The sequence below is a fragment of the Rhinoderma darwinii genome, chromosome 2 (genome assembly GCF_050947455.1).
Source record: "Rhinoderma darwinii isolate aRhiDar2 chromosome 2, aRhiDar2.hap1, whole genome shotgun sequence".
In the NCBI taxonomy this organism is placed as follows: domain Eukaryota; kingdom Metazoa; phylum Chordata; class Amphibia; order Anura; family Rhinodermatidae; genus Rhinoderma; species Rhinoderma darwinii.
The window spans coordinates 236,607,704-236,630,590 of record NC_134688.1 but is presented as its reverse complement, the minus strand read 5'-3'; the positions used below and the strand labels follow the sequence as shown (position 1 = coordinate 236,630,590).

Below are 22,887 nucleotides of genomic sequence, written 5' to 3'. Positions count from 1 at the left end.
TTAAGATACTGAATACATATGGTCATATTTTGATTTGTATGAGGAATGAGACAGAAAATCGATTTTGGCCAGACTCTTTTCATTGTGCATTGTCCGCTTCCAGCAAATGTCCTGGCTGCAAAGAAGAGAAACACAGATAAAAATTGGTGAGCAATTTTTGTTCTAATATTCAGGAAGCAATTGTACATTGCAATGCAACTAGATATATGCAATACAATAAGTTAGACCTTCAGACTTTATATTGTAAAAGTATTCTACGTGGATAGATGTGTAACCATTGCAAAGTGAACGCTATTAGCACATAACCCTTGGTTCTCCGAGTCTTGCCTTACATATTAGCAAAGCCACTGCATAAGTCAATGAATACTAGTATTATTTTTTGTATTTGTTACCCAAGCTAATAAAAAGTCTTACCTTCCAAGAAGTAGTGCAGCAATGAAGAAAACCAGCAAAATAGCCAGTAGGATGCTGAGTATAGAAGTTAGAGCAATCATTCCCCCACTTCGTCCTGAAGGCCAAACACTGCTTTCTTGAAATGTTGTGGCTATTGCAAAAATGTATTAATTAGAGGTGCCATGTTTTTGGTAAATATACAATTTATATAATAATGCCTATATCAAGGAAGGTTGCTTAAAGGAGTTATCCAGGTTGGGGGGTGTTTTTTACACTGATGACCTATCCACAGGATAGGTCATCAGTATATAATAGGTGGGGGTCCAACACCAGCACCGATCAGCTGTTCCAGGAGCCTCCGGTCACCGAAAGCTATGCAGTGGTCAGTGCTGGAAGCAGATGGCTCCAGTCACAATATAGCGGCCATGGTGCAGTACTGCAGCTCTGCTCCTTTTCACAATAGGAGCAGAGCTACAGTTTTGCAGCACAGCCGCTATACAGGGGTCGGTGCCTTCTGCTTCCAGCACCGACCACTGCATAGCTTCTGGTGCCCGCAGGCAGCTGGAAAGGCTGATTGCGACCAACGACTAACATCAGACGCATCACGTCCAGGATCAGGCGAAATCCAGTTGGTGACAGCGGCCGCTAGTGGAGAGGAATGATTTAACAAAGTATAATACATATATAATACAAGAGCAAACACAAAAATAAATAAAGTGCAAAAACACAGCAAGCAAGTGAAGTGAAAAATAAAACGTGCTCAGAAAGTGCCAGTGCATAAATGGCTCATTTATTTTTTCACTTCACTTGCAACATGAAAAACCACCTGCCTAATATTGTGTACGTCTCCCTTGTGCTGACAAAACAGTTCTGACCCATCGAGACATGGACTCCACAAGACCTCTGGGGTCCTGTGCTATCTGGCACCAAGACGTTAGCACAGATACTTTAAAGAGGCTCTGTCACCGCATTATAAGTTCCCTATCTTCTACATAATATGATCGGCGCTGTAATACAGAAAACAGCAGTGTTTTTTATTTAGAAAAATTATAATTTTTGACAGAGCAGACAAAAAATGGCGACAGCACCCTGCAACACTAATGCCACCTAAACCACTAAATATAAATAAATATGCACTAAAGCTAAATCTACTTACAAATAGGGAGGTTCTTAGTGCACATTTTGATCAAAAAGTGTTAGCCCACCTGCCACGACAAGGCGACCTCTTTAAGGTGGGAACCTACGCTGCACATACACCCAGAACTGGGACTAAGCCTACATATATACCTGGGGATGGTAGGATCCAGCATTGAACTGATTAAAATCACCCAGGGCAGAATGGGAGGAGTGCAAGAACAACAAGTGGAGGCAGTCACTAACCCCACATATATGGATCACATAAACACAACAAAAAGTTGAACAGCACATTCCAACTAAATGATACAAAATGTATGCAGGTGCAAGAACACCTGTGACTGCAGAAATACAGCAGACAAAAAATGGCGACAGCACCCTGCAACACTAATGCCACCTAAACCACTAAATATAAATAAATATGCACTAAAGCTAAATCTACTTACAAATAGGGAGGTTCTTAGTGCACATTTTGATCAAAAAGTGTTAGCCCACCTGCCACGACAAGGCGACCTCTGTAAGGTGGGAACCTACGCTGCACATACACCCAGAACTGGGACTAAGCCTACATATATACCTGGGGATGGTAGGATCCAGCATTGAACTGATTAAAATCACCCAGGGCAGAATGGGAGGAGTGCAAGAACAACAAGTGGAGGCAGTCACTAACCCCACATATATGGATCACATAAACACAACAAAAAGTTGAACAGCACATTCCAACTAAATGATACAAAATGTATGCAGGTGCAAGAACACCTGTGACTGCAGAAATACAGCAGACAAAAAATGGCGACAGCACCCTGCAACACTAATGCCACCTAAACCACTAAATATAAATAAATATGCACTAAAGCTAAATCTACTTACAAATAGGGAGGTTCTTAGTGCACATTTTGATCAAAAAGTGTTAGCCCACCTGCCACGACAAGGCGACCTCTGTAAGGTGGGAACCTACGCTGCACATACACCCAGAACTGGGACTAAGCCTACATATATACCTGGGGATGGTAGGATCCAGCATTGAACTGATTAAAATCACCCAGGGCAGAATGGGAGGAGTGCAAGAACAACAAGTGGAGGCAGTCACTAACCCCACATATATGGATCACATAAACACAACAAAAAGTTGAACAGCACATTCCAACTAAATGATACAAAATGTATGCAGGTGCAAGAACACCTGTGACTGCAGAAATACAGCAGACAAAAAATGGCGACAGCACCCTGCAACACTAATGCCACCTAAACCACTAAATATAAATAAATATGCACTAAAGCTAAATCTACTTACAAATAGGGAGGTTCTTAGTGCACATTTTGATCAAAAAGTGTTAGCCCACCTGCCACGACAAGGCGACCTCTGTAAGGTGGGAACCTACGCTGCACATACACCCAGAACTGGGACTAAGCCTACATATATACCTGGGGATGGTAGGATCCAGCATTGAACTGATTAAAATCACCCAGGGCAGAATGGGAGGAGTGCAAGAACAACAAGTGGAGGCAGTCACTAACCCCACATATATGGATCACATAAACACAACAAAAAGTTGAACAGCACATTCCAACTAAATGATACAAAATGTATGCAGGTGCAAGAACACCTGTGACTGCAGAAATACAGCAGACAAAAAATGGCGACAGCACCCTGCAACACTAATGCCACCTAAACCACTAAATATAAATAAATATGCACTAAAGCTAAATCTACTTACAAATAGGGAGGTTCTTAGTGCACATTTTGATCAAAAAGTGTTAGCCCACCTGCCACGACAAGGCGACCTCTGTAAGGTGGGAACCTACGCTGCACATACACCCAGAACTGGGACTAAGCCTACATATATACCTGGGGATGGTAGGATCCAGCATTGAACTGATTAAAATCACCCAGGGCAGAATGGGAGGAGTGCAAGAACAACAAGTGGAGGCAGTCACTAACCCCACATATATGGATCACATAAACACAACAAAAAGTTGAACAGCACATTCCAACTAAATGATACAAAATGTATGCAGGTGCAAGAACACCTGTGACTGCAGAAATACAGCAGACAAAAAATGGCGACAGCACCCTGCAACACTAATGCCACCTAAACCACTAAATATAAATAAATATGCACTAAAGCTAAATCTACTTACAAATAGGGAGGTTCTTAGTGCACATTTTGATCAAAAAGTGTTAGCCCACCTGCCACGACAAGGCGACCTCTGTAAGGTGGGAACCTACGCTGCACATACACCCAGAACTGGGACTAAGCCTACATATATACCTGGGGATGGTAGGATCCAGAACCTCCCTATTTGTAAGTAGATTTAGCTTTAGTGCATATTTATTTATATTTAGTGGTTTAGGTGGCATTAGTGTTGCAGGGTGCTGTCGCCATTTTTTGTCTGCTGTATTTCTGCAGTCACAGGTGTTCTTGCACCTGCATACATTTTGTATCATTTAGTTGGAATGTGCTGTTCAACTTTTTGTTGTGTTTATGTGATCCATATATGTGGGGTTAGTGACTGCCTCCACTTGTTGTTCTTGCACTCCTCCCATTCTGCCCTGGGTGATTTTAATCAGTTCAATGCTGGATCCTACCATCCCCAGGTATATATGTAGGCTTAGTCCCAGTTCTGGGTGTATGTGCAGCGTAGGTTCCCACCTTACAGAGGTCGCCTTGTCGTGGCAGGTGGGCTAACACTTTTTGATCAAAATGTGCACTAAGAACCTCCCTATTTGTAAGTAGATTTAGCTTTAGTGCATATTTATTTATATTTAGTGGTTTAGGTGGCATTAGTGTTGCAGGGTGCTGTCGCCATTTTTTGTCTGCTGTATTTCTGCAGTCACAGGTGTTCTTGCACCTGCATACATTTTGTATCATTTAGTTGGAATGTGCTGTTCAACTTTTTGTTGTGTTTATGTGATCCATATATGTGGGGTTAGTGACTGCCTCCACTTGTTGTTCTTGCACTCCTCCCATTCTGCCCTGGGTGATTTTAATCAGTTCAATGCTGGATCCTACCATCCCCAGGTATATATGTAGGCTTAGTCCCAGTTCTGGGTGTATGTGCAGCGTAGGTTCCCACCTTACAGAGGTCGCCTTGTCGTGGCAGGTGGGCTAACACTTTTTGATCAAAATGTGCACTAAGAACCTCCCTATTTGTAAGTAGATTTAGCTTTAGTGCATATTTATTTATATTTAGTGGTTTAGGTGGCATTAGTGTTGCAGGGTGCTGTCGCCATTTTTTGTCTGCTGTATTTCTGCAGTCACAGGTGTTCTTGCACCTGCATACATTTTGTATCATTTAGTTGGAATGTGCTGTTCAACTTTTTGTTGTGTTTATGTGATCCATATATGTGGGGTTAGTGACTGCCTCCACTTGTTGTTCTTGCACTCCTCCCATTCTGCCCTGGGTGATTTTAATCAGTTCAATGCTGGATCCTACCATCCCCAGGTATATATGTAGGCTTAGTCCCAGTTCTGGGTGTATGTGCAGCGTAGGTTCCCACCTTACAGAGGTCGCCTTGTCGTGGCAGGTGGGCTAACACTTTTTGATCAAAATGTGCACTAAGAACCTCCCTATTTGTAAGTAGATTTAGCTTTAGTGCATATTTATTTATATTTAATAATTTTTGACAGAGTTATGACCTATTTTAGATTTATGCTAATGACTTTCTTAACCCCTTAAGGACGCAGCCTAGTTTTGGCCTTAAGGCTCAGAGCCCATTTTTCAAATCTGACATATTTCACTTTATGTGGTAATAACGTCGGAATGCTTAAACCTATCCAAGCGATTCTGAGATTGTTTTCTCGTGACACATTTGGCTTCATGTTCGTGGTAAAATTTGGTCGATATATCCATTGTTTATTGCTGAAAAATTGCAAAAAGTAGAGAAAATTTTGAAAAAATAGCATTTTTCAGAATTTAAATGCATCTGCTTGTAAAACAGACAGTTATACCACCCAAAATAGTTACTAGTTCACATTTTCCATATATCTACTTGAGATTGGCATAATTTTTTGAACATTCTTTTATTTTTCTTGGACGTTACAAGGCTTAGAACTTTAGCAGCAATTTCTCATATTTTTAAGAAAATTTCAAAAGCCTTTTTTTAAGGTACCTCTTCAGTTCTGAAGTGGCTTTGAGGGGCCTATGTATTAGAAACCCTGATAAAACACCCCATTTTAAAAACGAGACCCCTCAAAGTATTCAAAACAGCATTTAGAAAGTTTTTTAACCCTTCAGGCATTTCACAGGAATTAAAGCAAAGTGGAGGTGAAATTTGCAAATGTCATTTTTCTTGCTGAATTTCAATTTTATTAAATTTTTTTTTGTGTAACACAGAAGGTTTTACCAGAGAAACACTACTAAATATGTATTGTCCAGATTCTGCAGTTTTTAGAAATGTCCCACATGTGGCTCTACTGCGCTTGTGGAATAAAACACAAGCCCTATAAGCAGGGAAGCACCTAGTGCATTTTGAGGCCTCTTTTTTATTAGAATATATTTTAGGCAGCATGCCAGGTTTGAAAAGGTGTTGAGGTGCCAAAACAGTAGGAATCCCCCAATAGTGACCCCATTTTGGAAACTACACCCCTCAAGGAATTCATTTATGGTTGTTGTTACCATTTTTACCGCACAGTTTTTTCACAGCACATATTTGAATTGGGCTGTAAAATTAAATTTTTTTTATTTTTTCCAATAAAATGTCATTTGTGATCAAAATTTCTTATTTTCAAAGGGAACAAAATACCCCATTTTGTTGCCCAATTTTTCCTTAGTGCGGCAATACCCCATTTGTGGTGATAAACTGCCGTTTGGGCCCATGGGAGGGCTCAGAAGGAAAGGAGCGCTATGTGTTTGTTGGAGTCCAGATTAGCTGGATTGGTTTTCGGGTGCCATGTCGCATTTGCAGAGCCCCAGAGGTATCAAAGCAATGGAAACCCACCATAAGTGACCCCATTTTGGAAACTACACCCCTCAAGGAATTCAAATATGGTTGTTGTTACAATTTTGACCGATCAGTTTTTTCACAGCACCTATTTGAATTGGGCTGTGAAATGAAAAAAATGAAATTTTTTCCAATAAGATATCATTTTTTATCAAAATTTCTTATTTTCACAGGGAACAAAATACCCCATTTTGTTGCCCAATTTCTCCTGAGTGCAGCAATACCCCATTTGTGGTGATAAACTGCCGTTTGGGCCCATGGGAGGCCTCAGAAGCGAAGGAGCGCTGTGTGTTCTTTGGAGTGCAGATTTTGTTGGTTTGGTTTTCGGGTGCCATGTCGCATTTGCAGAGCCCCAGAGGTATCAAAGCAATGGAAACCCACCAGAAGTGACCCCATTTTGGAAACTACACCCCTCAAGGAATTCATTTATGGGTAATGTGACCATTTAGACCACATAGTTTCTTCACAGAACTTATTTGAATTGGGCTGGGAATTTAAAAAAAAATATGTTTTCCAATAATATGTCGTTTTAGCTCAAAAATTCTTATTTTCACAAGAAATAAAATACTCCATTTTGTTGCCCAATTTGTCCTGAGTGCGGCAATACCCCATTTGTGGTGATAAACTGCCGTTTGGGCCCATGGGAGGGCTCAGAAGGAAAGGAGTGCTATTTGTTCTTTGGAGTCCAGATTTTGCTGGATTGGTTTTCGGGTGCCATGTCGCATTTGCAGAGCCCCAGAGGTATCAAAGCTATGGAAACCCACCAGAAATGACCCCATTTTGGAAACTACACTCCTCCAGGAATTCATTTATTTTTTCCAATAATATGTAGTTTGGGCTGAAAATGTCTTATTTTCACAAGAAACAAAATACCCCTTTCTGTTGCGCAATACCCCATTTGTGGTGATAAACTGCGGATTAGGCCCATGGGAGGGCTCAGAACGAAAGGACCACCATTTTGCCTACTTGGGAATTTCTGGTTCGAAGTCATGTATGCAGAAGCCCCTGAGGTACCAGTACAGTTGAAACCCCCAAGAAGTGACCCCGTTTTAAAAACGACACCCTTAAGGCATTCATCTAGAGGTGTAGTGAGCATTTTGACCGGAGACATACACCCCATAAACTGTAATGTGAGTTCTCCTGGGTATGGCAATACCCTACATGTGGATGTAATCAGCTGCCTGGGCACACAGCAGGGCCCAGAGGGGAAAGACAAGGGGGGATAAGCTGTGCGGAGTGCATCAGGGTAAGTAAAATTGGGGTAAATTATAAACCAAGGGATGTATGATACATTTTAAAACACTCTTTCATACAGAGCTCTGGTTTTTCGGGACACGTGTCACATTGATATATTGTTTCCTCCCTTAACCCCCTCTTATAGCAGACTTTGCACCTCTTTTGACTGTTTCCCTTCTTGCCAGTTTGGGGAACTTCTCCTGGAAAGTGTTGCCCTGGTACGATGCGTGTGGCCTCGCTTCCAGAAGTACTGGGTGCCCCTCCCCTTCTTGGTCCCTAAAGATTAGGTTCTTGATAATCACCTCTTGAAATTCCAGGAAAGTTCCCCTCTGGCCTGTACAACGACGTAGCACGTACACATTGTACAAAGCCATCTGTATGATGTGCACGGCCAGCTTCTTATACCACACCGCATGGCGCTGTAGGGCTTCAGGACTTGATCTGACAAGTCCACCCCTCCCATGTACCTATTGTAGTGCAGGATGCAGTCTGGTTTGGGGGTCTCTGTACTGGTACCTTGTACTGGTACATGGGTACTGGTGTGGCCATGTATTGTTGTCAATACAAGGACATCTCTCTTGTCCTTGTACTTGACACACAATATGTTGCTGATAGATTGTGCCCTGCTCTCACCCCTTCTTGTTTGCCCAAGCAGAGTCTTAGGGAGGCCTCTCAGATTTCTTCTAGCAGTGCTGCATGCCGCAGTACTTTTGGAAGCGAGACAGTTGAAGAGTGGGACGCTGGTATAAAAATTATCCAGGTAGAGGTGGTGACCCTGGTCCAGCAGTGGGTGCACCAAATACCACACAATTTTTGCATTTACTCCAAGTAAGAGGGGGCATTCTGGGGGCTGAATACTGGTATCCTTCCCTTCATATATCCTAAATCTGTAGGTATACCCTGATGCACTCTCGCACAGCTTATACATCTTCACGCCATACCTTGCCCTCTTACCCGGCAGGTACTCGCGGAATTGAAGCCTCCCTTTAAAATATACCAAGGACTCATCAATAGAAATACACTTCTCAGGGGTGTATGCTTGGGAAAACCGGGCACTGAAACGGTCTAATAGGGGTCTCCGTTTATCCAAACGGTCAAAACTGGGGTCATCTCTGGGTGGGCACGGCTCATTATCAGCATAATGTATGAAGCGAAGTATTGCCTAATTATTTTTTTTTTTTTTAGGTTCCAGTTCAGTTCTGAAGTTGCTTTGAGGGGCCCATATATTAGAAACCCCTATCAAACAGCCCATGTTAGAAACTAGACCCCTCAAAGTATTCACAACAGCATTTAGAAAGTTTATGAAACCTTTAGGTGTTTCACAGAAATTTAGAGCAAAGTAGAGGTGAAATTGACATTTTTTTTTTGTCAGAAAATCCTCTTTATACCATTTTTTTTATAACACAAAAGGTTTTATCAGAGAAACGCAACTTAATACTTATTGCCCAGATTCTGCAGTTTTGAGAAATATCCCACATGTGGCCCTAGTGCGGTAATGGACTGAAGCACCGGCCTCCGAAGCAAAGGTGCACCTAGTGGATTTTGAGGGCTCTTTTTTATTAGACACCATGTCCGGTTTGAAGAGGTCTTGTGGTGCCAAAATAGTGGAAACCCCCCAAAAGTGACCCCATTGTGGAAACTAGACCCCTTGATTAATTCATTGTAGTTTTCTTGGGGTGCATGCAGCTTTTTGATCAGTTTTTATTCTATTTTTAGGTGGCGTAGTTACTAAAAAACAGCAATTCTACTATTTTTTTTTATTCTATTTTTTTTACAGCGTTCACCGTGCGCTATAAATGACATATTCACTTTATTCTGCAGGGCGATACGATTACGGCGATACCAGATGTTTATAGTTTTTTTTTATGTCTTATGGCGTTTGCACAATAAAATATGTTTTGTAAAAAATCATTCACTTTTTGTGTTACCTTATTCTAAGAGCCAGAACTTTTTTCTTTTTCCATCAATAAAGCCGTGCAAGGACTTATTTTTTGCGTAATGAACTGTAGTTTCGATCAGTACCATTTTTAGGTACATGCGACTTTTTGATCTCTTTTTATTAAATTTTTTGGGAGGTGAAGTGACCAAACAATTGTGATTGTGATACGGTTTATTATTATTTTCTTTTACGGCGTTCACCTTGCGGGATAAATAACGAAATAATTTTGTAGTTCAGGCCGTTACGGACACGGCGATACCAATTATGTATAGTTTATTTGTTTGTTTATATTTTTTTATTAATAATAAAGGACTGATAAGGTAAAAAGGGGGATTTTTACTTTTATTACTTTTAAAACTTTTATTTTCTTATTTTTACACATCTTTTTTTTACTTTTTTTTAACTTTATTATTTTGTCCCGCTAGGAGACTTGAGGGCAGGAGGCCCTGATAGCAATTCTAATACACTGCACTACATGCGTAATGCAGTGTACTAGAGCGGTCAGCTACTCACTGACAGCAAGCATAGTGGGTCCTGACTTTGTCAGGACCCACTAGGCTTCCATCTATGGCATAGCTGGACGCCATTGTTTGGTGTCCGGTTGCCATAGTCACCATCGCCGGCCGCTATCATGTAGCAGGCCGGCGATGGCAGCTTAACCCCTAAAAAGCTGCGATCTCTATTGAACGTGGCTTTTAAGGGGTTAAACAGCGGGGACACAGCGATCGGTCCCCACTGTAGGAGCTGTGACAGCTGCTGTATGAGACAGCAGCTGTCACAGCTCCTGTATGTGTCGGGAGGACGGCCGAAACGGCTGTTACTCCCGAGACGTACTATTAGGTCATGGAGCGCGAACGATACAGCTACCATGACCTAATAGTACGTCCAGGAGCGGGAAGGGGTTAAAGGACAACTGGGCATGTTTTACTTTTTGACCAATCGGGCGTTGTGGAGAGAAGTGTATGACTCTGACCAATCAGCGTCATACACTTCTCCCCATTCATTTACACAGCACATAGTGATCTTGCTAGATCACTATGTGCAGCCACATACACACACATTAACATTGCTCAAGTGTCCTGACAGTGAATAGAGATCACTACCAGCCAGGACGTGATTTATATTCAGATCTAGCAAGATCACTATGTGCTGTGTAAATGAATGGGGAGAAGTGTATGATGCTGATTGGTAAGCGTCATACACTTCTCTCCACAACACCCACTTGGTCAAAAAGTAAAACACGCCCAGTTGTCCATTAAGAAAGTCATTAGCATAAAGCTAATATAGGTCATAACTCCGTAAAAAATTATCGTTTAACTAAATAAAAAACACTGCTATAATCTACATTACAGTTCCGATCACATTATATAGAAGATAGGCCACTTATAATGTGGTGACAGGAACTCTTTAAGTCCTGTAACATGCGAGGTGGGGCTGTAATGGATTTGCCTGACACAGCTTCTTTGTCGACGCCCGTGGTTAATCAGCCTGCATCTGTGCCTAGGTCTGTTAGAGAGACTCGATCTGCTCCCACTCAGGCTGGGAGGCTGAGGAGTGGGAGAACCTATCACAGCCTGGCCAGACGGAGCTAGCTCCCGCCCTCTGTCTATTTATACCTTCATTTCCTGCTCCTCCTATGCCTGTGATTCTGTCTGGTTTCCTGGCTCTGCTGCTCCTGCTAGTACTATTTACCTCTGCTTCAAATTGACCCTGGCTTCACTGACTACTCTCCTGCTCTGCGTTTGGTACCTCGTACACTCCTGGTTTGACTCAGCTCGTTCACTACTCTTGTTGCTCACGGTGTTGCCGTGGGCAACTGCCCCATTTCCCTTAGCTTCTGTGTACCCTTGTCTGTTGGTCTGTCGTGCACTTATTGAGCGTAGGGACCATCGCCTAGTTGTACGCCGTTGCCTAGGACGGGCAGTGCAAGTAGGCAGGGACTGAGTGGCGGGTAGATTAGGGCTCACCTGTCTGTCTAGCTACCCCGTCATTAAAGGGGCCTCCATGGATCATGCTTGTTTATTTTAGCTCATCCCACAGATGCTTGATCGGATTAATATCATGGAAATTTGGGGCCAAATTGACACCTTTAACTCTTTGTCATGTTCCACAAACCATTCCTGAACAATGTTTGCAGTGTGGCGGGGCACATTCTTCTGCTGAAATACATCCATTAGTAAAAATACCATTGACATGAAGGGGTATACTAGGTCTGTAACAATGTTTAAGTAGGTGGTACGTGTCAAAGTAACATCCACATGAATGCCAGGACCCAAAGTTTCCTAGCGGGACTGGTTTTCAACTGTGCAGCTAGAAATGCAGAAAGCTGCGATGCACTGTGTGTGTTTGTTCTGACACCTTTCTATCTTAGCCAGAATTAACTTTTTGAGTAATTTGTGCTACAGTAGCTCTTCTGTGGGATCGGACCAGATATGTTAGCCTACGCTCCCCATGCATATCCATGAGCCTTGGGCTCTCATGACCCTGTCAATGGTTCAACGGTTGTCTTTTTTGGACACATTTTGGCAGATACTACTGCATACTGGGAACACCCCACAAGATCTGCTGTTTTGGAGATGCTCTGTCCCAGGCCTATAGAAAACACAATTTGGCCCTTGTCAAAGTTGCTCAGTTCCTTACGCTTGCCAATTTTCCCTGCTTCCAGTGCACAAGCTTCAAGAACTGACTGTTCAATTCCTCCGAAATTGGTGGTTTTGGACCACTTAAATGTGTATGGCCAATTTAAGAGTTGCTTCTTGCAACAGGTCTCTGCTCTGTCATGATTCCATATTCCCTAATAGAGAATATGGATAGCGGTTGGCCAATGTGGACAACCCCTTTAGGTCCATATTTATTCATCAGAATGTTTTAAAATGATAAATACAGTTTAGACTCAAATAAGTAACCAGTTCATAATAAGGAGAGTGGTAAAGTTAAGACACTGATCATTTTTACCTTTCGGTAGGCTAATGTTACTTAACCAATGTGTACTGTCAATTATCGTAGTGCTGTTTACCAGAATAAATTTCACTCTGAAATGCAGAAAGACATATTAGCTTATTTTATAAAATTTAAAGTACCTCAGTAATTTTTAGCAAACAAGAACATAATTTATAAGAATGAGTCTGTGAATGGCTGTACTTCCCTGCATCTAGTAACATTTCTCCGGAAATATTAGCATTCCTACATAGTGTGAAGAATAATGATTATTTAGTTAGGCCCCATGCAGACGACAATATTTTCAGCCATCCATAAATACTGTCCGTACATACGGATCCATAGTCATCCGCAACTTACCCGCGTATATGGAAATGTATCCACAAATACGTTCCGTAGTGCATCCGTAATGCATCCCTATATACAGATCCGCAAAAAGAAAACCACAAATAATGTGCAACATCTGCAAACCTGGCGTCACCTAGCAACGCTTCCGTAATTACAGACGGCTATGGGTGCACATCTGTAGTTGTCCATAATTACGGAAGCGCCCATAGACTTCTATGGGGAGTCCGTGCTGTAATTACGGACAAGAATAGGACATGTTTCATATTTTACGTATCATTTCAATGGAATAGATACCCATCCGTGAAAATATGGAGAGGTGTCTGTAGCTTATACAAATGAATTGGCCCGTAATTACGGATGAAAAATACAGTCGTGCGCATGGGGCCTTAGTCAGCATAAAGCTTAATTCACATACTCAAGTGAATGGTCCCTGTGAGAGCTATATACCGTATGCTAAAAATTCGAATGGATCCCCACAGAGGAAAATAGGGAAGCTCTGCCCAAAGAAAAGACTCCCCTGCATTATTTTTTACTAGATCTGATCTCACTCTTGGCACTAAGCATTCATCTCCCACATGGACTGTACATATGGACATGTGAATGAATCCTAAGACCCCATGCACACGAACGTATTTTTGCGGCCGCAATTCACCCCTAAATCTGCGGGTGAATTGCGGGCAAATTAATTTCAATGGGCCCATGCACACGACCGTGGTTTCCACGGTCCGTGCATTGCCCAGGAGCCTGGACCGCAAAAAGAACGGACATGTCTTATTACGGCCGTGTTTTGCGGTCCAGGCTCATTGAAATTAATGCACGCGGCCATGTGCATGTCCAGCGATTTGCGGGCGGCCGTGGGCGACACTCCGCGGCCGCCCGAGCCGCAAGTCGCGCCCCGTGCACATCACTACGGTCGTGTGCATGAGGCCTAGGCTGTATTCACATAGGTTAGTAGTGGTGTAGCATACATGCAGAGTTTGCCTGGTATTGTTGCACTTTTGCCATCATGCTGTTATGAGACACTTCAGTTATGGTGCTAGATCTAGTGCTGTAATTGCAGTTTTGATGTTGTGTTTCCCCCCCCCATTTAAGTTTCTAAGGGAAAACACCAGTAAATGCCCCAAAATAACACAAATAGGGCATGCTGTATTTAAAAAAACATGCAAACAAAAAAGCCTAAAAAGTTAAGCAAGCTAGATTAAAATTGTTTGTAAAAAGTGAGATGGAGTTCAAAGCCGAATCAATGCTTTGAGTGGCCTCTAGATTTTATATGAATAGTCGGCTATGTCGTATAAAGATCTGAATCTAAGCTATTAAAGCAATGAAAATAAACAATGAATTGGTCAACACTGTTCTTACTTGTAGGTTAGGTTATTATTTAATTCACCATTGCAGAATAGGTTTTCTGTGCACGACTCAGAACCAATTTGGATCACATTAATAAAGGATGATTTACTAGCTGAACATGGATATTGTCCAGCAGAAAGAGGAAGAGTGTGATAATATGCAAGGCTGCGATTATTGTATGTAGAATATGGAACTGGAGGAAAGAGATCTGAATCCTCTATTGTAGCTGTAACACAATAAATACAGTTAGATTCGTGATTATTACATTTCTGAAAGCTATATATAAGATGTGGACGTTAATCAAAACAAGAAATTGCTCATAGCAACCAGCAAGATTCCAAGATTTCTCGAAGACTCTCTTGTCATGTTGCGCTTTTGAATATCATCATTTCATTTTTTTAATTATATCAATACCCCTGAAATTAAAAAAAATTAACTTTGCAAATGGTCTTGGTTAAAAATTTCCTACCATTGGTAACATACATTTGGTCAGTTAGCAAGAAGTAGGGGACAGATGGAAGAGAATATGACCGTAGGGATCAGAACACAGAGGGTTCGAACGTTTGTATTATGTTACTATGGAGATGCATAAGTCTACATAAGAGCTGTAGACATAAAGTGATAGGAAATTTGTAATCAGGGCTATTTGCAAAGTTGGTTAATTTTTTATTTCAGAAGCATTGGTGCTATAAATTGCTTACTTTTAGTCATTTTGCCTCCAAAAACCAGAATAAAAAGTGGTTATAAAGTCACATGTGCCCAAATGGTACAAATTAAATCTAAATTTTATCCCGCAAAAAACAAGCCCTTACACATCTCTATTGGCGGAAAAATAAAAAAGTTATTGCTCTCAAAATATGATGACACAAAAACCTGACATTTAAAAAAAGAGTTTTTATCAACTAAACGTAGTAACACATAAAAAAACTATATAAATTAGGTATTGAAAAAATAAAAACAGGTATGGCTCTTCGAATATGGCGACACAAAAAAAACTGATTTATAATAAGAAATTTTATTGTGCAATAGTTGTAAAACATGAAAAAAACTATATAAATTTGGTATTACCATAATCGTACTGACCTACAAAATAAAGTTAACATGTAATTTAAATCGCATGGTGAATGCAAAAAATATGCAATTAAATGATGCCAATAAAATCGAAAAATTGTCCCGCAAAAAACAAACCCTCACACAGCTCCTTTGACGAAAAAATAAAAAAGTTATGGCCCTCGAAAGGCGGGGATAAATAAACATCCAGATTTGCAAGCCAGAGGGGAACATTCCTTCGGTTTCAAGAAGTGGCTTTTACGAACCTAATATTTGGTTTATTCACTGAGCAATAATAAATATATGTGGTTTTTCCCTTGAGCAGCTGCTTATGTTGCATCAGTTCCTGGCACACACTTTGTGACAAAGAGGGTACCGGTCCCAACTTGGAACTAAAATATTTAAATATAATATTTAAAAAAAAAAATATATAAAAATATTAAAATAAATAAAAACCAGGAAAATTCTAAAATAAAATATAAATACTAGAGTGTGATGGTATTAACCATTTAAATCTTATTATGCATCCTTGTCCTATCCGAATTTATTACATATGTCAATGTAAAGTGCGCAAGCACTAGTGAATGAACTTTATGGATACAATTGTATCACTATCTTAAATTGCTAAAAAGTTAAATAAATCTCACATTAAAGGTTAGGTTCTAACCAAAAAAATTCCCATTGGTATTTATCCAGTGAGAAACACGAACCTAATATTTGGGAACCAAGAAGTAGAGGGCCTAAGCACATCTGCAGGAAGCGAGAATGGCCGTATTGTACCAGGGCAACACTTTTTTCAGGGAAGTTCCCGAACTGCAAAGTCGCAGTGTTACAAAAGGAGGATGAGAATGGACATAATTTAAAACAGCGACCCCTGCCCAAAATAAGCTGGCCTGTGCATAAAGGATTGCTTTAAAGCATACCACAAATCTATGGATTATTCATGTCATTATTTATTCACCCCATTATTATACCACCTTATTAAGCCCTAATATACTCCGCACAGCGTACAGAAGTGTCCTCCCTTACATTCTCTCTAAATCTGTCATAACCTGAAATTTATGGCGTGAGAAGTTAAACATGTTAAACATGCAAAAAAATAATAATTTATACATCTGAGGAATTCCGTCCCTCAGCTGTCCATCCACCATAGACTCCCATGTTAAAAGACATATATTTCACAGCGATTCAGTAAAAAAAAGTATACATTAAATGTATACGTTTTTTAACATGGAAGTCTATAGGTGGCAGATGGCTGACAGATGGCATCCATTAGAGGCATCTGCCACTGATAAACTCCCATGTTAAAAAACATATATGTGTATGCATGCTAGTGTGGCTTTACCTTAACTCTGTACTGTAAATCGCCGACACACTTTTAGCGGCGGTTCCAGTATTACAGCCATCTCCCATTCACTTGTAATGCTGTGAACAGCCACTAAAAGTGTATCGGCGATTCACAATACGGTGCAGTGACAGGAATAAAGGGGAAGCAGAACTCACATGAACACCGCAGCCCCTTCAAAACAGCTAATCGGCGGGGGTGCCGAGGGTCGGACCCCGACCGATGAGATATTGATAGCCTATCCTGAGGATAGACCATCAATTGAAATGACTTTAAAGAGGAGAGGTTAAAGGATTTGTACTATATATATATATATATATATATATATATATATATATATATATTTTCTGATTTATGCATTCAATATATTAAAAATCATATTAATATATGTACTGTACGTTGATTTATTTTAATAAATATAAAATACATTTTGTACCTACAGTTATTCAATGCAATTACCAACCACACATTATATGATGTGAAGTCAGTAAAAATGCAGTCTGGTTGAACCAGCACAAATGTTTTATCTGTTATATTGTTTTTCATGTTTTTTGAAATCCTTGGAATGTATTCTGATATTTCTGGAAAAGAAAAAGAAAAATGTTCTAAATAATTTACTATGCAATAGTAATATCACTATACAATTATATAGATATTCAGAATTTGTCAATTACAATCAGGACATATTTGGTGCGTTTTGAGCAATCAGTTGTATGCACAAATGAAGGAGGAAGGAGGAAGTCTCAAACGCCATCTTGCATACATGCACACAATAAAGGTCACAAGCAAAATAAAGAAGTCTGTTGCCTGCTTGTGCTTCCAGTTGTAACAACAGCAATAAAGGGAGAACTTTGTACCCTTGCTACTTTAATGGTCTGGGCCCAAAGGCCTGTACTGCTGATGGAGATGGGGAGATTGTGCTCCCTTATTCCACCGTTTTTGTACACCACTGTGTACAACCCTGACTTCAAGACGTACTTATTCACTGGGAATACAAATGTCACCATTTGATATTACAATTGTAAATTACTGGGCAAAACTGACACTTAAAGGCACTCACTACTTGTTACCAGTCAGTATCCTGCTACAAGTCTGTATCCCGCTACCAGTCCTTATCCTGCTACCAGTCCGTATTCTTCTACCCACTGCCAGTCTGTATCCTGCTACCTACTACCAGTCAGCATTCTGCTACCCGCTACCATTCTATATCCCGCTACCTGATGCCAGTTTGTATCCTCCTACCTGATACAAGCCTGTGGCCTACTACCTGTTGGCAACCTGTGTCCTGCTGCGAGCCTGAAGAACCGCTACGAACTGTGACCTCAGATCCATACCTGCCTGTCACTTTATCATCTGCCAGTGCCTGATCCCGCGGTGTATTTCACTGTAGTCTTCTGGTCCGCTGGGCCACTTGCTACTAACACCAGGACCACCTCAAGAGGTAGCAACCAGGCGTCTCCCCGCAGCGCAGTCCAGACCCCCGTACGGGGGTTAAAGGGTAAATACAGGGGAGGCTACTTAGACAAGACTACCTTAGATGTGGCCCAAAATCAAGCCGGTTGAGCAGCACAGTGGGTTCACATCCTGCTGGTCATTACAACTTCCAATCTCATTTCCTTAATGGAAGCACCTTTTGTCAATTAGCACTAAGAGAAGTCATTAACACAGAGGTTTCCTTCACGACGAAGGACAGATATATCTGTCCTATGCAGGTGCTAGTTACCGCATAAGGACAGATATATCCGTCACCTGATCGCGCGGGTACTGCCAGTGTATCCACGCGATCAGCGGTAGGAGCGCAGCTGTTATACACAGCCTGGCTTCTGCCCCATCTGCCGGAATCGAAGAGCGCTCCGATTCCGGCAGTTTAACCCATTGGATGCCACTGTCAATAGCGACAGTGGCATCTAATGTGTTTGACAGAGAGAGGGAGCTCCCTCTGTCACCCCATCGGCGCCTCCCTCAAAGAAATCGCGGGGCACCATTGGGTTTCCATGGCAGCCGGGGGCCTAACAAAGTCAGTTTTACACTGACAGGTACTAATTGTCTTTGTGAAACATCTTAAATGTTGTACTTTTTTCTAAGACATTCATTTGTAAACTGCCTGAAGAAGGGACCTCTCTGCTCTGAAAGCTTGCATATAGAACTTTTATCGTTAGCCAATAAAGGTATCATACCTTCTCTACTTTTGTCTTTTTTGACACAAAAGTATTTAACATTACACTGACAGGTAATAATGCCTTGATATACTAAGTATACTAAAGCATTATATAAGCGATCAGCAGATCGCAAAGTAAAGTCCCCTAGTGGGACAAAAAAAAAAAGTTAAATAGTTTTATAAAGTTTTTGAAAAAAATAAAATAAAAAAAGATTACAGTAAAAATAGAATAAAACCACATTCCCCCCCCCCAAAACAGTGGCTTTATTTAGTAAAAGTGTCAAAACAAATAACACATACACAAATATGGTATTGCCGCGATTGTAACGACTCAAATAATAAAGTGAACATATTAATTAAACCACTGGATGAACGGTGTCCGAAAAAAATGTAAAAAACGTTTAAATTGTTTTTTTCTCCCATTCCCCCCCAGAAAAAATAAAAGTGAACCAATAAGTCTCATGTACCCCAATATAGTACTAATGAAAACTACACCTTGCCGCGCAAAAATCAAGCCCATATACGGCCCCTTTGACGGAAAAATAAAAACGTTATGGGTTTTTATTGTGCAAACGTAGGACAACATATAAAACCTTTATATGATTGGTATCCTATAATCGTGCCGACCCATAGAATAAAGTTAACATGTTATTTACGCTGCATAGCAAACGGCATAAATTAATAACGTGAAAATCAATGCTGGAATAGCTGCTTATTTTCAATTCTCTCCTAAAATAAAGTTAATAAAAGTCAATCGATATATTATATGCATCCAAAAGTGGTGCAATTGAAAAATACAACTCGTCCCGCAAAAAACAAGCCCTTATTCAGCTATGTCGACGGAATAATAAGAAAGTTACGACTCTTGGAATGCGACCGTGAAAAAACAAAAAATAATCTTTGGTCATTAACGTGCAAAATGGCCTGGTCATTATGGGGTTAAGGCCCTTTTACACCGATCGACATTCGGCCGATGCAGCGAGCGCTGATCAACGAGACATCGTTGATCGGCGCTCGCTTGCTCCTGTCACATGGAGCTATGGATGGGGACGAGCGGTCGTTACTCCGATCGCTCGTCGCCAAACATTGTTATCATGTCGGCAGCGCATCTCCTTGTTTACACAGGAAGATGTGCAGCCAGCAACAATAATCTTTTACTTTTTTAAAACGATATGACCAGTGGATGATTGAGCGTTTGCTCGGTCATCTGCTGATCGCTGCCCTCTTTACACAGGGCAATTATCGGCAACAAGTGTTATATGAACGCTCATCTGACCGATAATCTCCCAGTGTAAAACCCCCTTTACTTTTTCTCCCTGCACTGTGTATGTTTACTTAATGTGCTCAATAAAAGACATGAATAGTACAACTGTCTGTGTCTAAGGCCCCATGCACACGACCGTGCCCGCAATCACAGCCCGCGATTGCGGGCACGGCCGGCCTCCGACTGAAAGCCGCATTTTCGGGCCGTGCTCACATACAAAGTATGGGAGCACGGGCCGCAAAATGCAAAAGAATGGACATGTTCCATAATTCCTGGAACATTTCCACGGCACGGACACCCTTCCGTAGTGCTACAGAAAGGTGTCAGCGTTCAATGAAAGTGAATGGCTCCGTTTTTGCGGACCGCGCGGTCGTGTGCATGGGGCCTTATTTAGTTTGATTGTGTTTGCCTATAATTGTGACTTAGATAACAAACCACAATTTATTAGTAATCAATGCAGAAATCATGGTGATTTCAAAGGATTCACTTACTTTTTCTTGTAACTGTAAAATTCCCCATCAAATAAATCTCATTCAATTCACTTGCCATAAAGCACACACACCCTGTTGTACGGTCTATACAGACAATACAGGAAGGAATTGTGTGGCCGCCTCAAGTGTTTAAAAATAAAAAATAAATAGCTACATATTATTTGTCTTCTACATACTTACATCTAATTATTTTATCTAAAATGAAATACAGGAGACATTCCCTTTAAGTAGTCAAAATGTACGTTCTTAACCATAAAGAATCAGACCATCATCTTTGAAATATGAGAACTCTGGCATTAAATTTCTCATATCTCTGCACCTGGACCCCTATGATAGGACAGGGATACATTTTGTTCACCTGGGTTCAGAAGGGCAGGTTTAAAGGGTCAACTCCATTCAGTATTGACAGTACTAGAAATAGTATAGGGTTTACACTACTTCGCTGACTACTATCATTAGATCATTTATTGTCCCCTCTTGCTGACACATTTGCATGCCAGCACCATAAAAATACTTTTTCACTGGACTCAAGAGCTAGATGTAGACTCTCCACTCAACCATCAAATACTTCACACTTAAATATTCTGTGCTTTATATTCTATTGCAGCCCACTATACGATTTACCATATAATGCCTAGTATGGTGCTGAAAAGCGTGATAAGTTGGTCAAATAACACTTCTATGGACCTGTTCCTCTTGTAGCATGTCTAAATAATCAGTGTTACACAATTACCAAATACCACCCTACATTCCTCAAATAATACCAACATACAGTGAGTAAATAACAGCACCATATATAGTCTTCATAAATACACGTTTAAAATAACAGTAATATACATTAGCCCAATAATATTAGTATACAAATGTCTAAATAATTCCTAATAAAGCCTTATTATTGAAATCACTCCCTTTACACGCTGAAGCATTCCAACAATAATATTTCCAGGTTGTTGCCAATTCTAAGGCTGGGTTCACACGACCATGTTACGTCCGTAATGGACGGAATGTATTTCGGCCGGAAGTCCCGGACCGAACACAGTGCAGGGAGCCGGGCTCCTAGCATCATAGTTATGTACGATGCTAGGAGTCCCTGCCTCGCTGCAGGACAACTGTCCCGTACTGAAAACATGATTACAGTACGGGACAGTAGTTCCACGGAGAGGCAGGGACTCCTAGCATCATACATAACTATGATGCTAGGAGCCCGGCTCCCTGCACTGTGTTCGGTCCGGGACTTGCGGCCAAAATACGTTCCGTCCATTACGGACGTAACATGGTCGTGTGAACCCAGCCTAATTCCCAACTTTTGCCTATAGATCAGCATGCCCGGGCTGTCATAAAACAACCTATGTCTGATAACACGTCGGGAAGATGCAAGGAATCTGAAGTTTGCGCTAGAGTGCCGTGCTTGCAGGTCTTTACTACATTAGTAGAGTTTCCCCAAAATTGAACCTTAAAATCTTACCTGTTGCATCTACAGCAATAGCCATAATCAGAAGCATGCCCAGTTTAACATATAGATCCATTGCTTCACTTCAGGTTTTAATCTGAAGTTATGATGTTGAAGTAGATTTTCTATGAATGTGCTCAAATGGCAATATTCATACTTGCCAGAACTACAGCAAGTACACTAAGAACTGTGACATTTCCCACCAGCCCTGGTTCTCCCCTAAGGCAAACAACACTGATTTATGAAATTACATTCTTTAGATTTTGTATTCAGCTTCTAATCACCTGAGTGACAATCATGTCAAACCTGTTTATAATATTTTTTGGTCATGTAGACAAAGTCATATTTCATGCACCTTCAGATTTTTTAAATGGTTGCACTCACAAGGAAGTAAACATAGATATAAATAGTTTGAAAGTGAGAAACTAAATATTTGGGCAGGTTTTGGAATTCATCTATCTAATTTTTTTTTATGGGTTGAAATGCAAAGTCTACATCTATTCTGTAGCCATCTGGTAGAATGTATTATAGGTTCAGAAGCAGTATTTAATGCTGGAACAGGGCAGCTGTGAATAAGTAAAATTCCCAAGTCTGTGTCTCACAGGGCTCCTCATAACAGGAATGGATTGTAAAAGGGGGAACAAAGTAAAACACACCAGAATGACAGCTCAGAGCTTGCTTCCAACTTAGCACTACATACAGTATATAGCAATAAAGCAGCAGATGCATTCAAAACGGCTTCTGTCCGCACAAATGGCTATCCTGACAATGTTGGGGGAATTTATATTGATTTTTACACAAGTTGCGCGAAAAAGTGTGACATTTGTGCTGTTGGGATGGGAGGGTGAGT

At 40.9% G+C, this 22,887-nt stretch overlaps 1 protein-coding gene across 1 annotated transcript; it reads right to left on the bottom strand.

The window, feature by feature from the left end:
* Positions 1-22,113, bottom strand: LOC142741797 (uroplakin-3b-like). Its single transcript, XM_075851130.1, has 7 exons — positions 22,053-22,113; positions 17,115-17,255; positions 15,147-15,152; positions 14,292-14,505; positions 12,603-12,679; positions 415-544; positions 1-115 (listed from the first exon to the last, which is right to left on the bottom strand). Exons 1-7 carry the CDS (start codon positions 22,111-22,113, stop codon positions 1-3), a joined length of 744 nt encoding a protein of 247 aa, XP_075707245.1.
* Between the last annotated feature and the right edge of the window lie 774 nt (positions 22,114-22,887).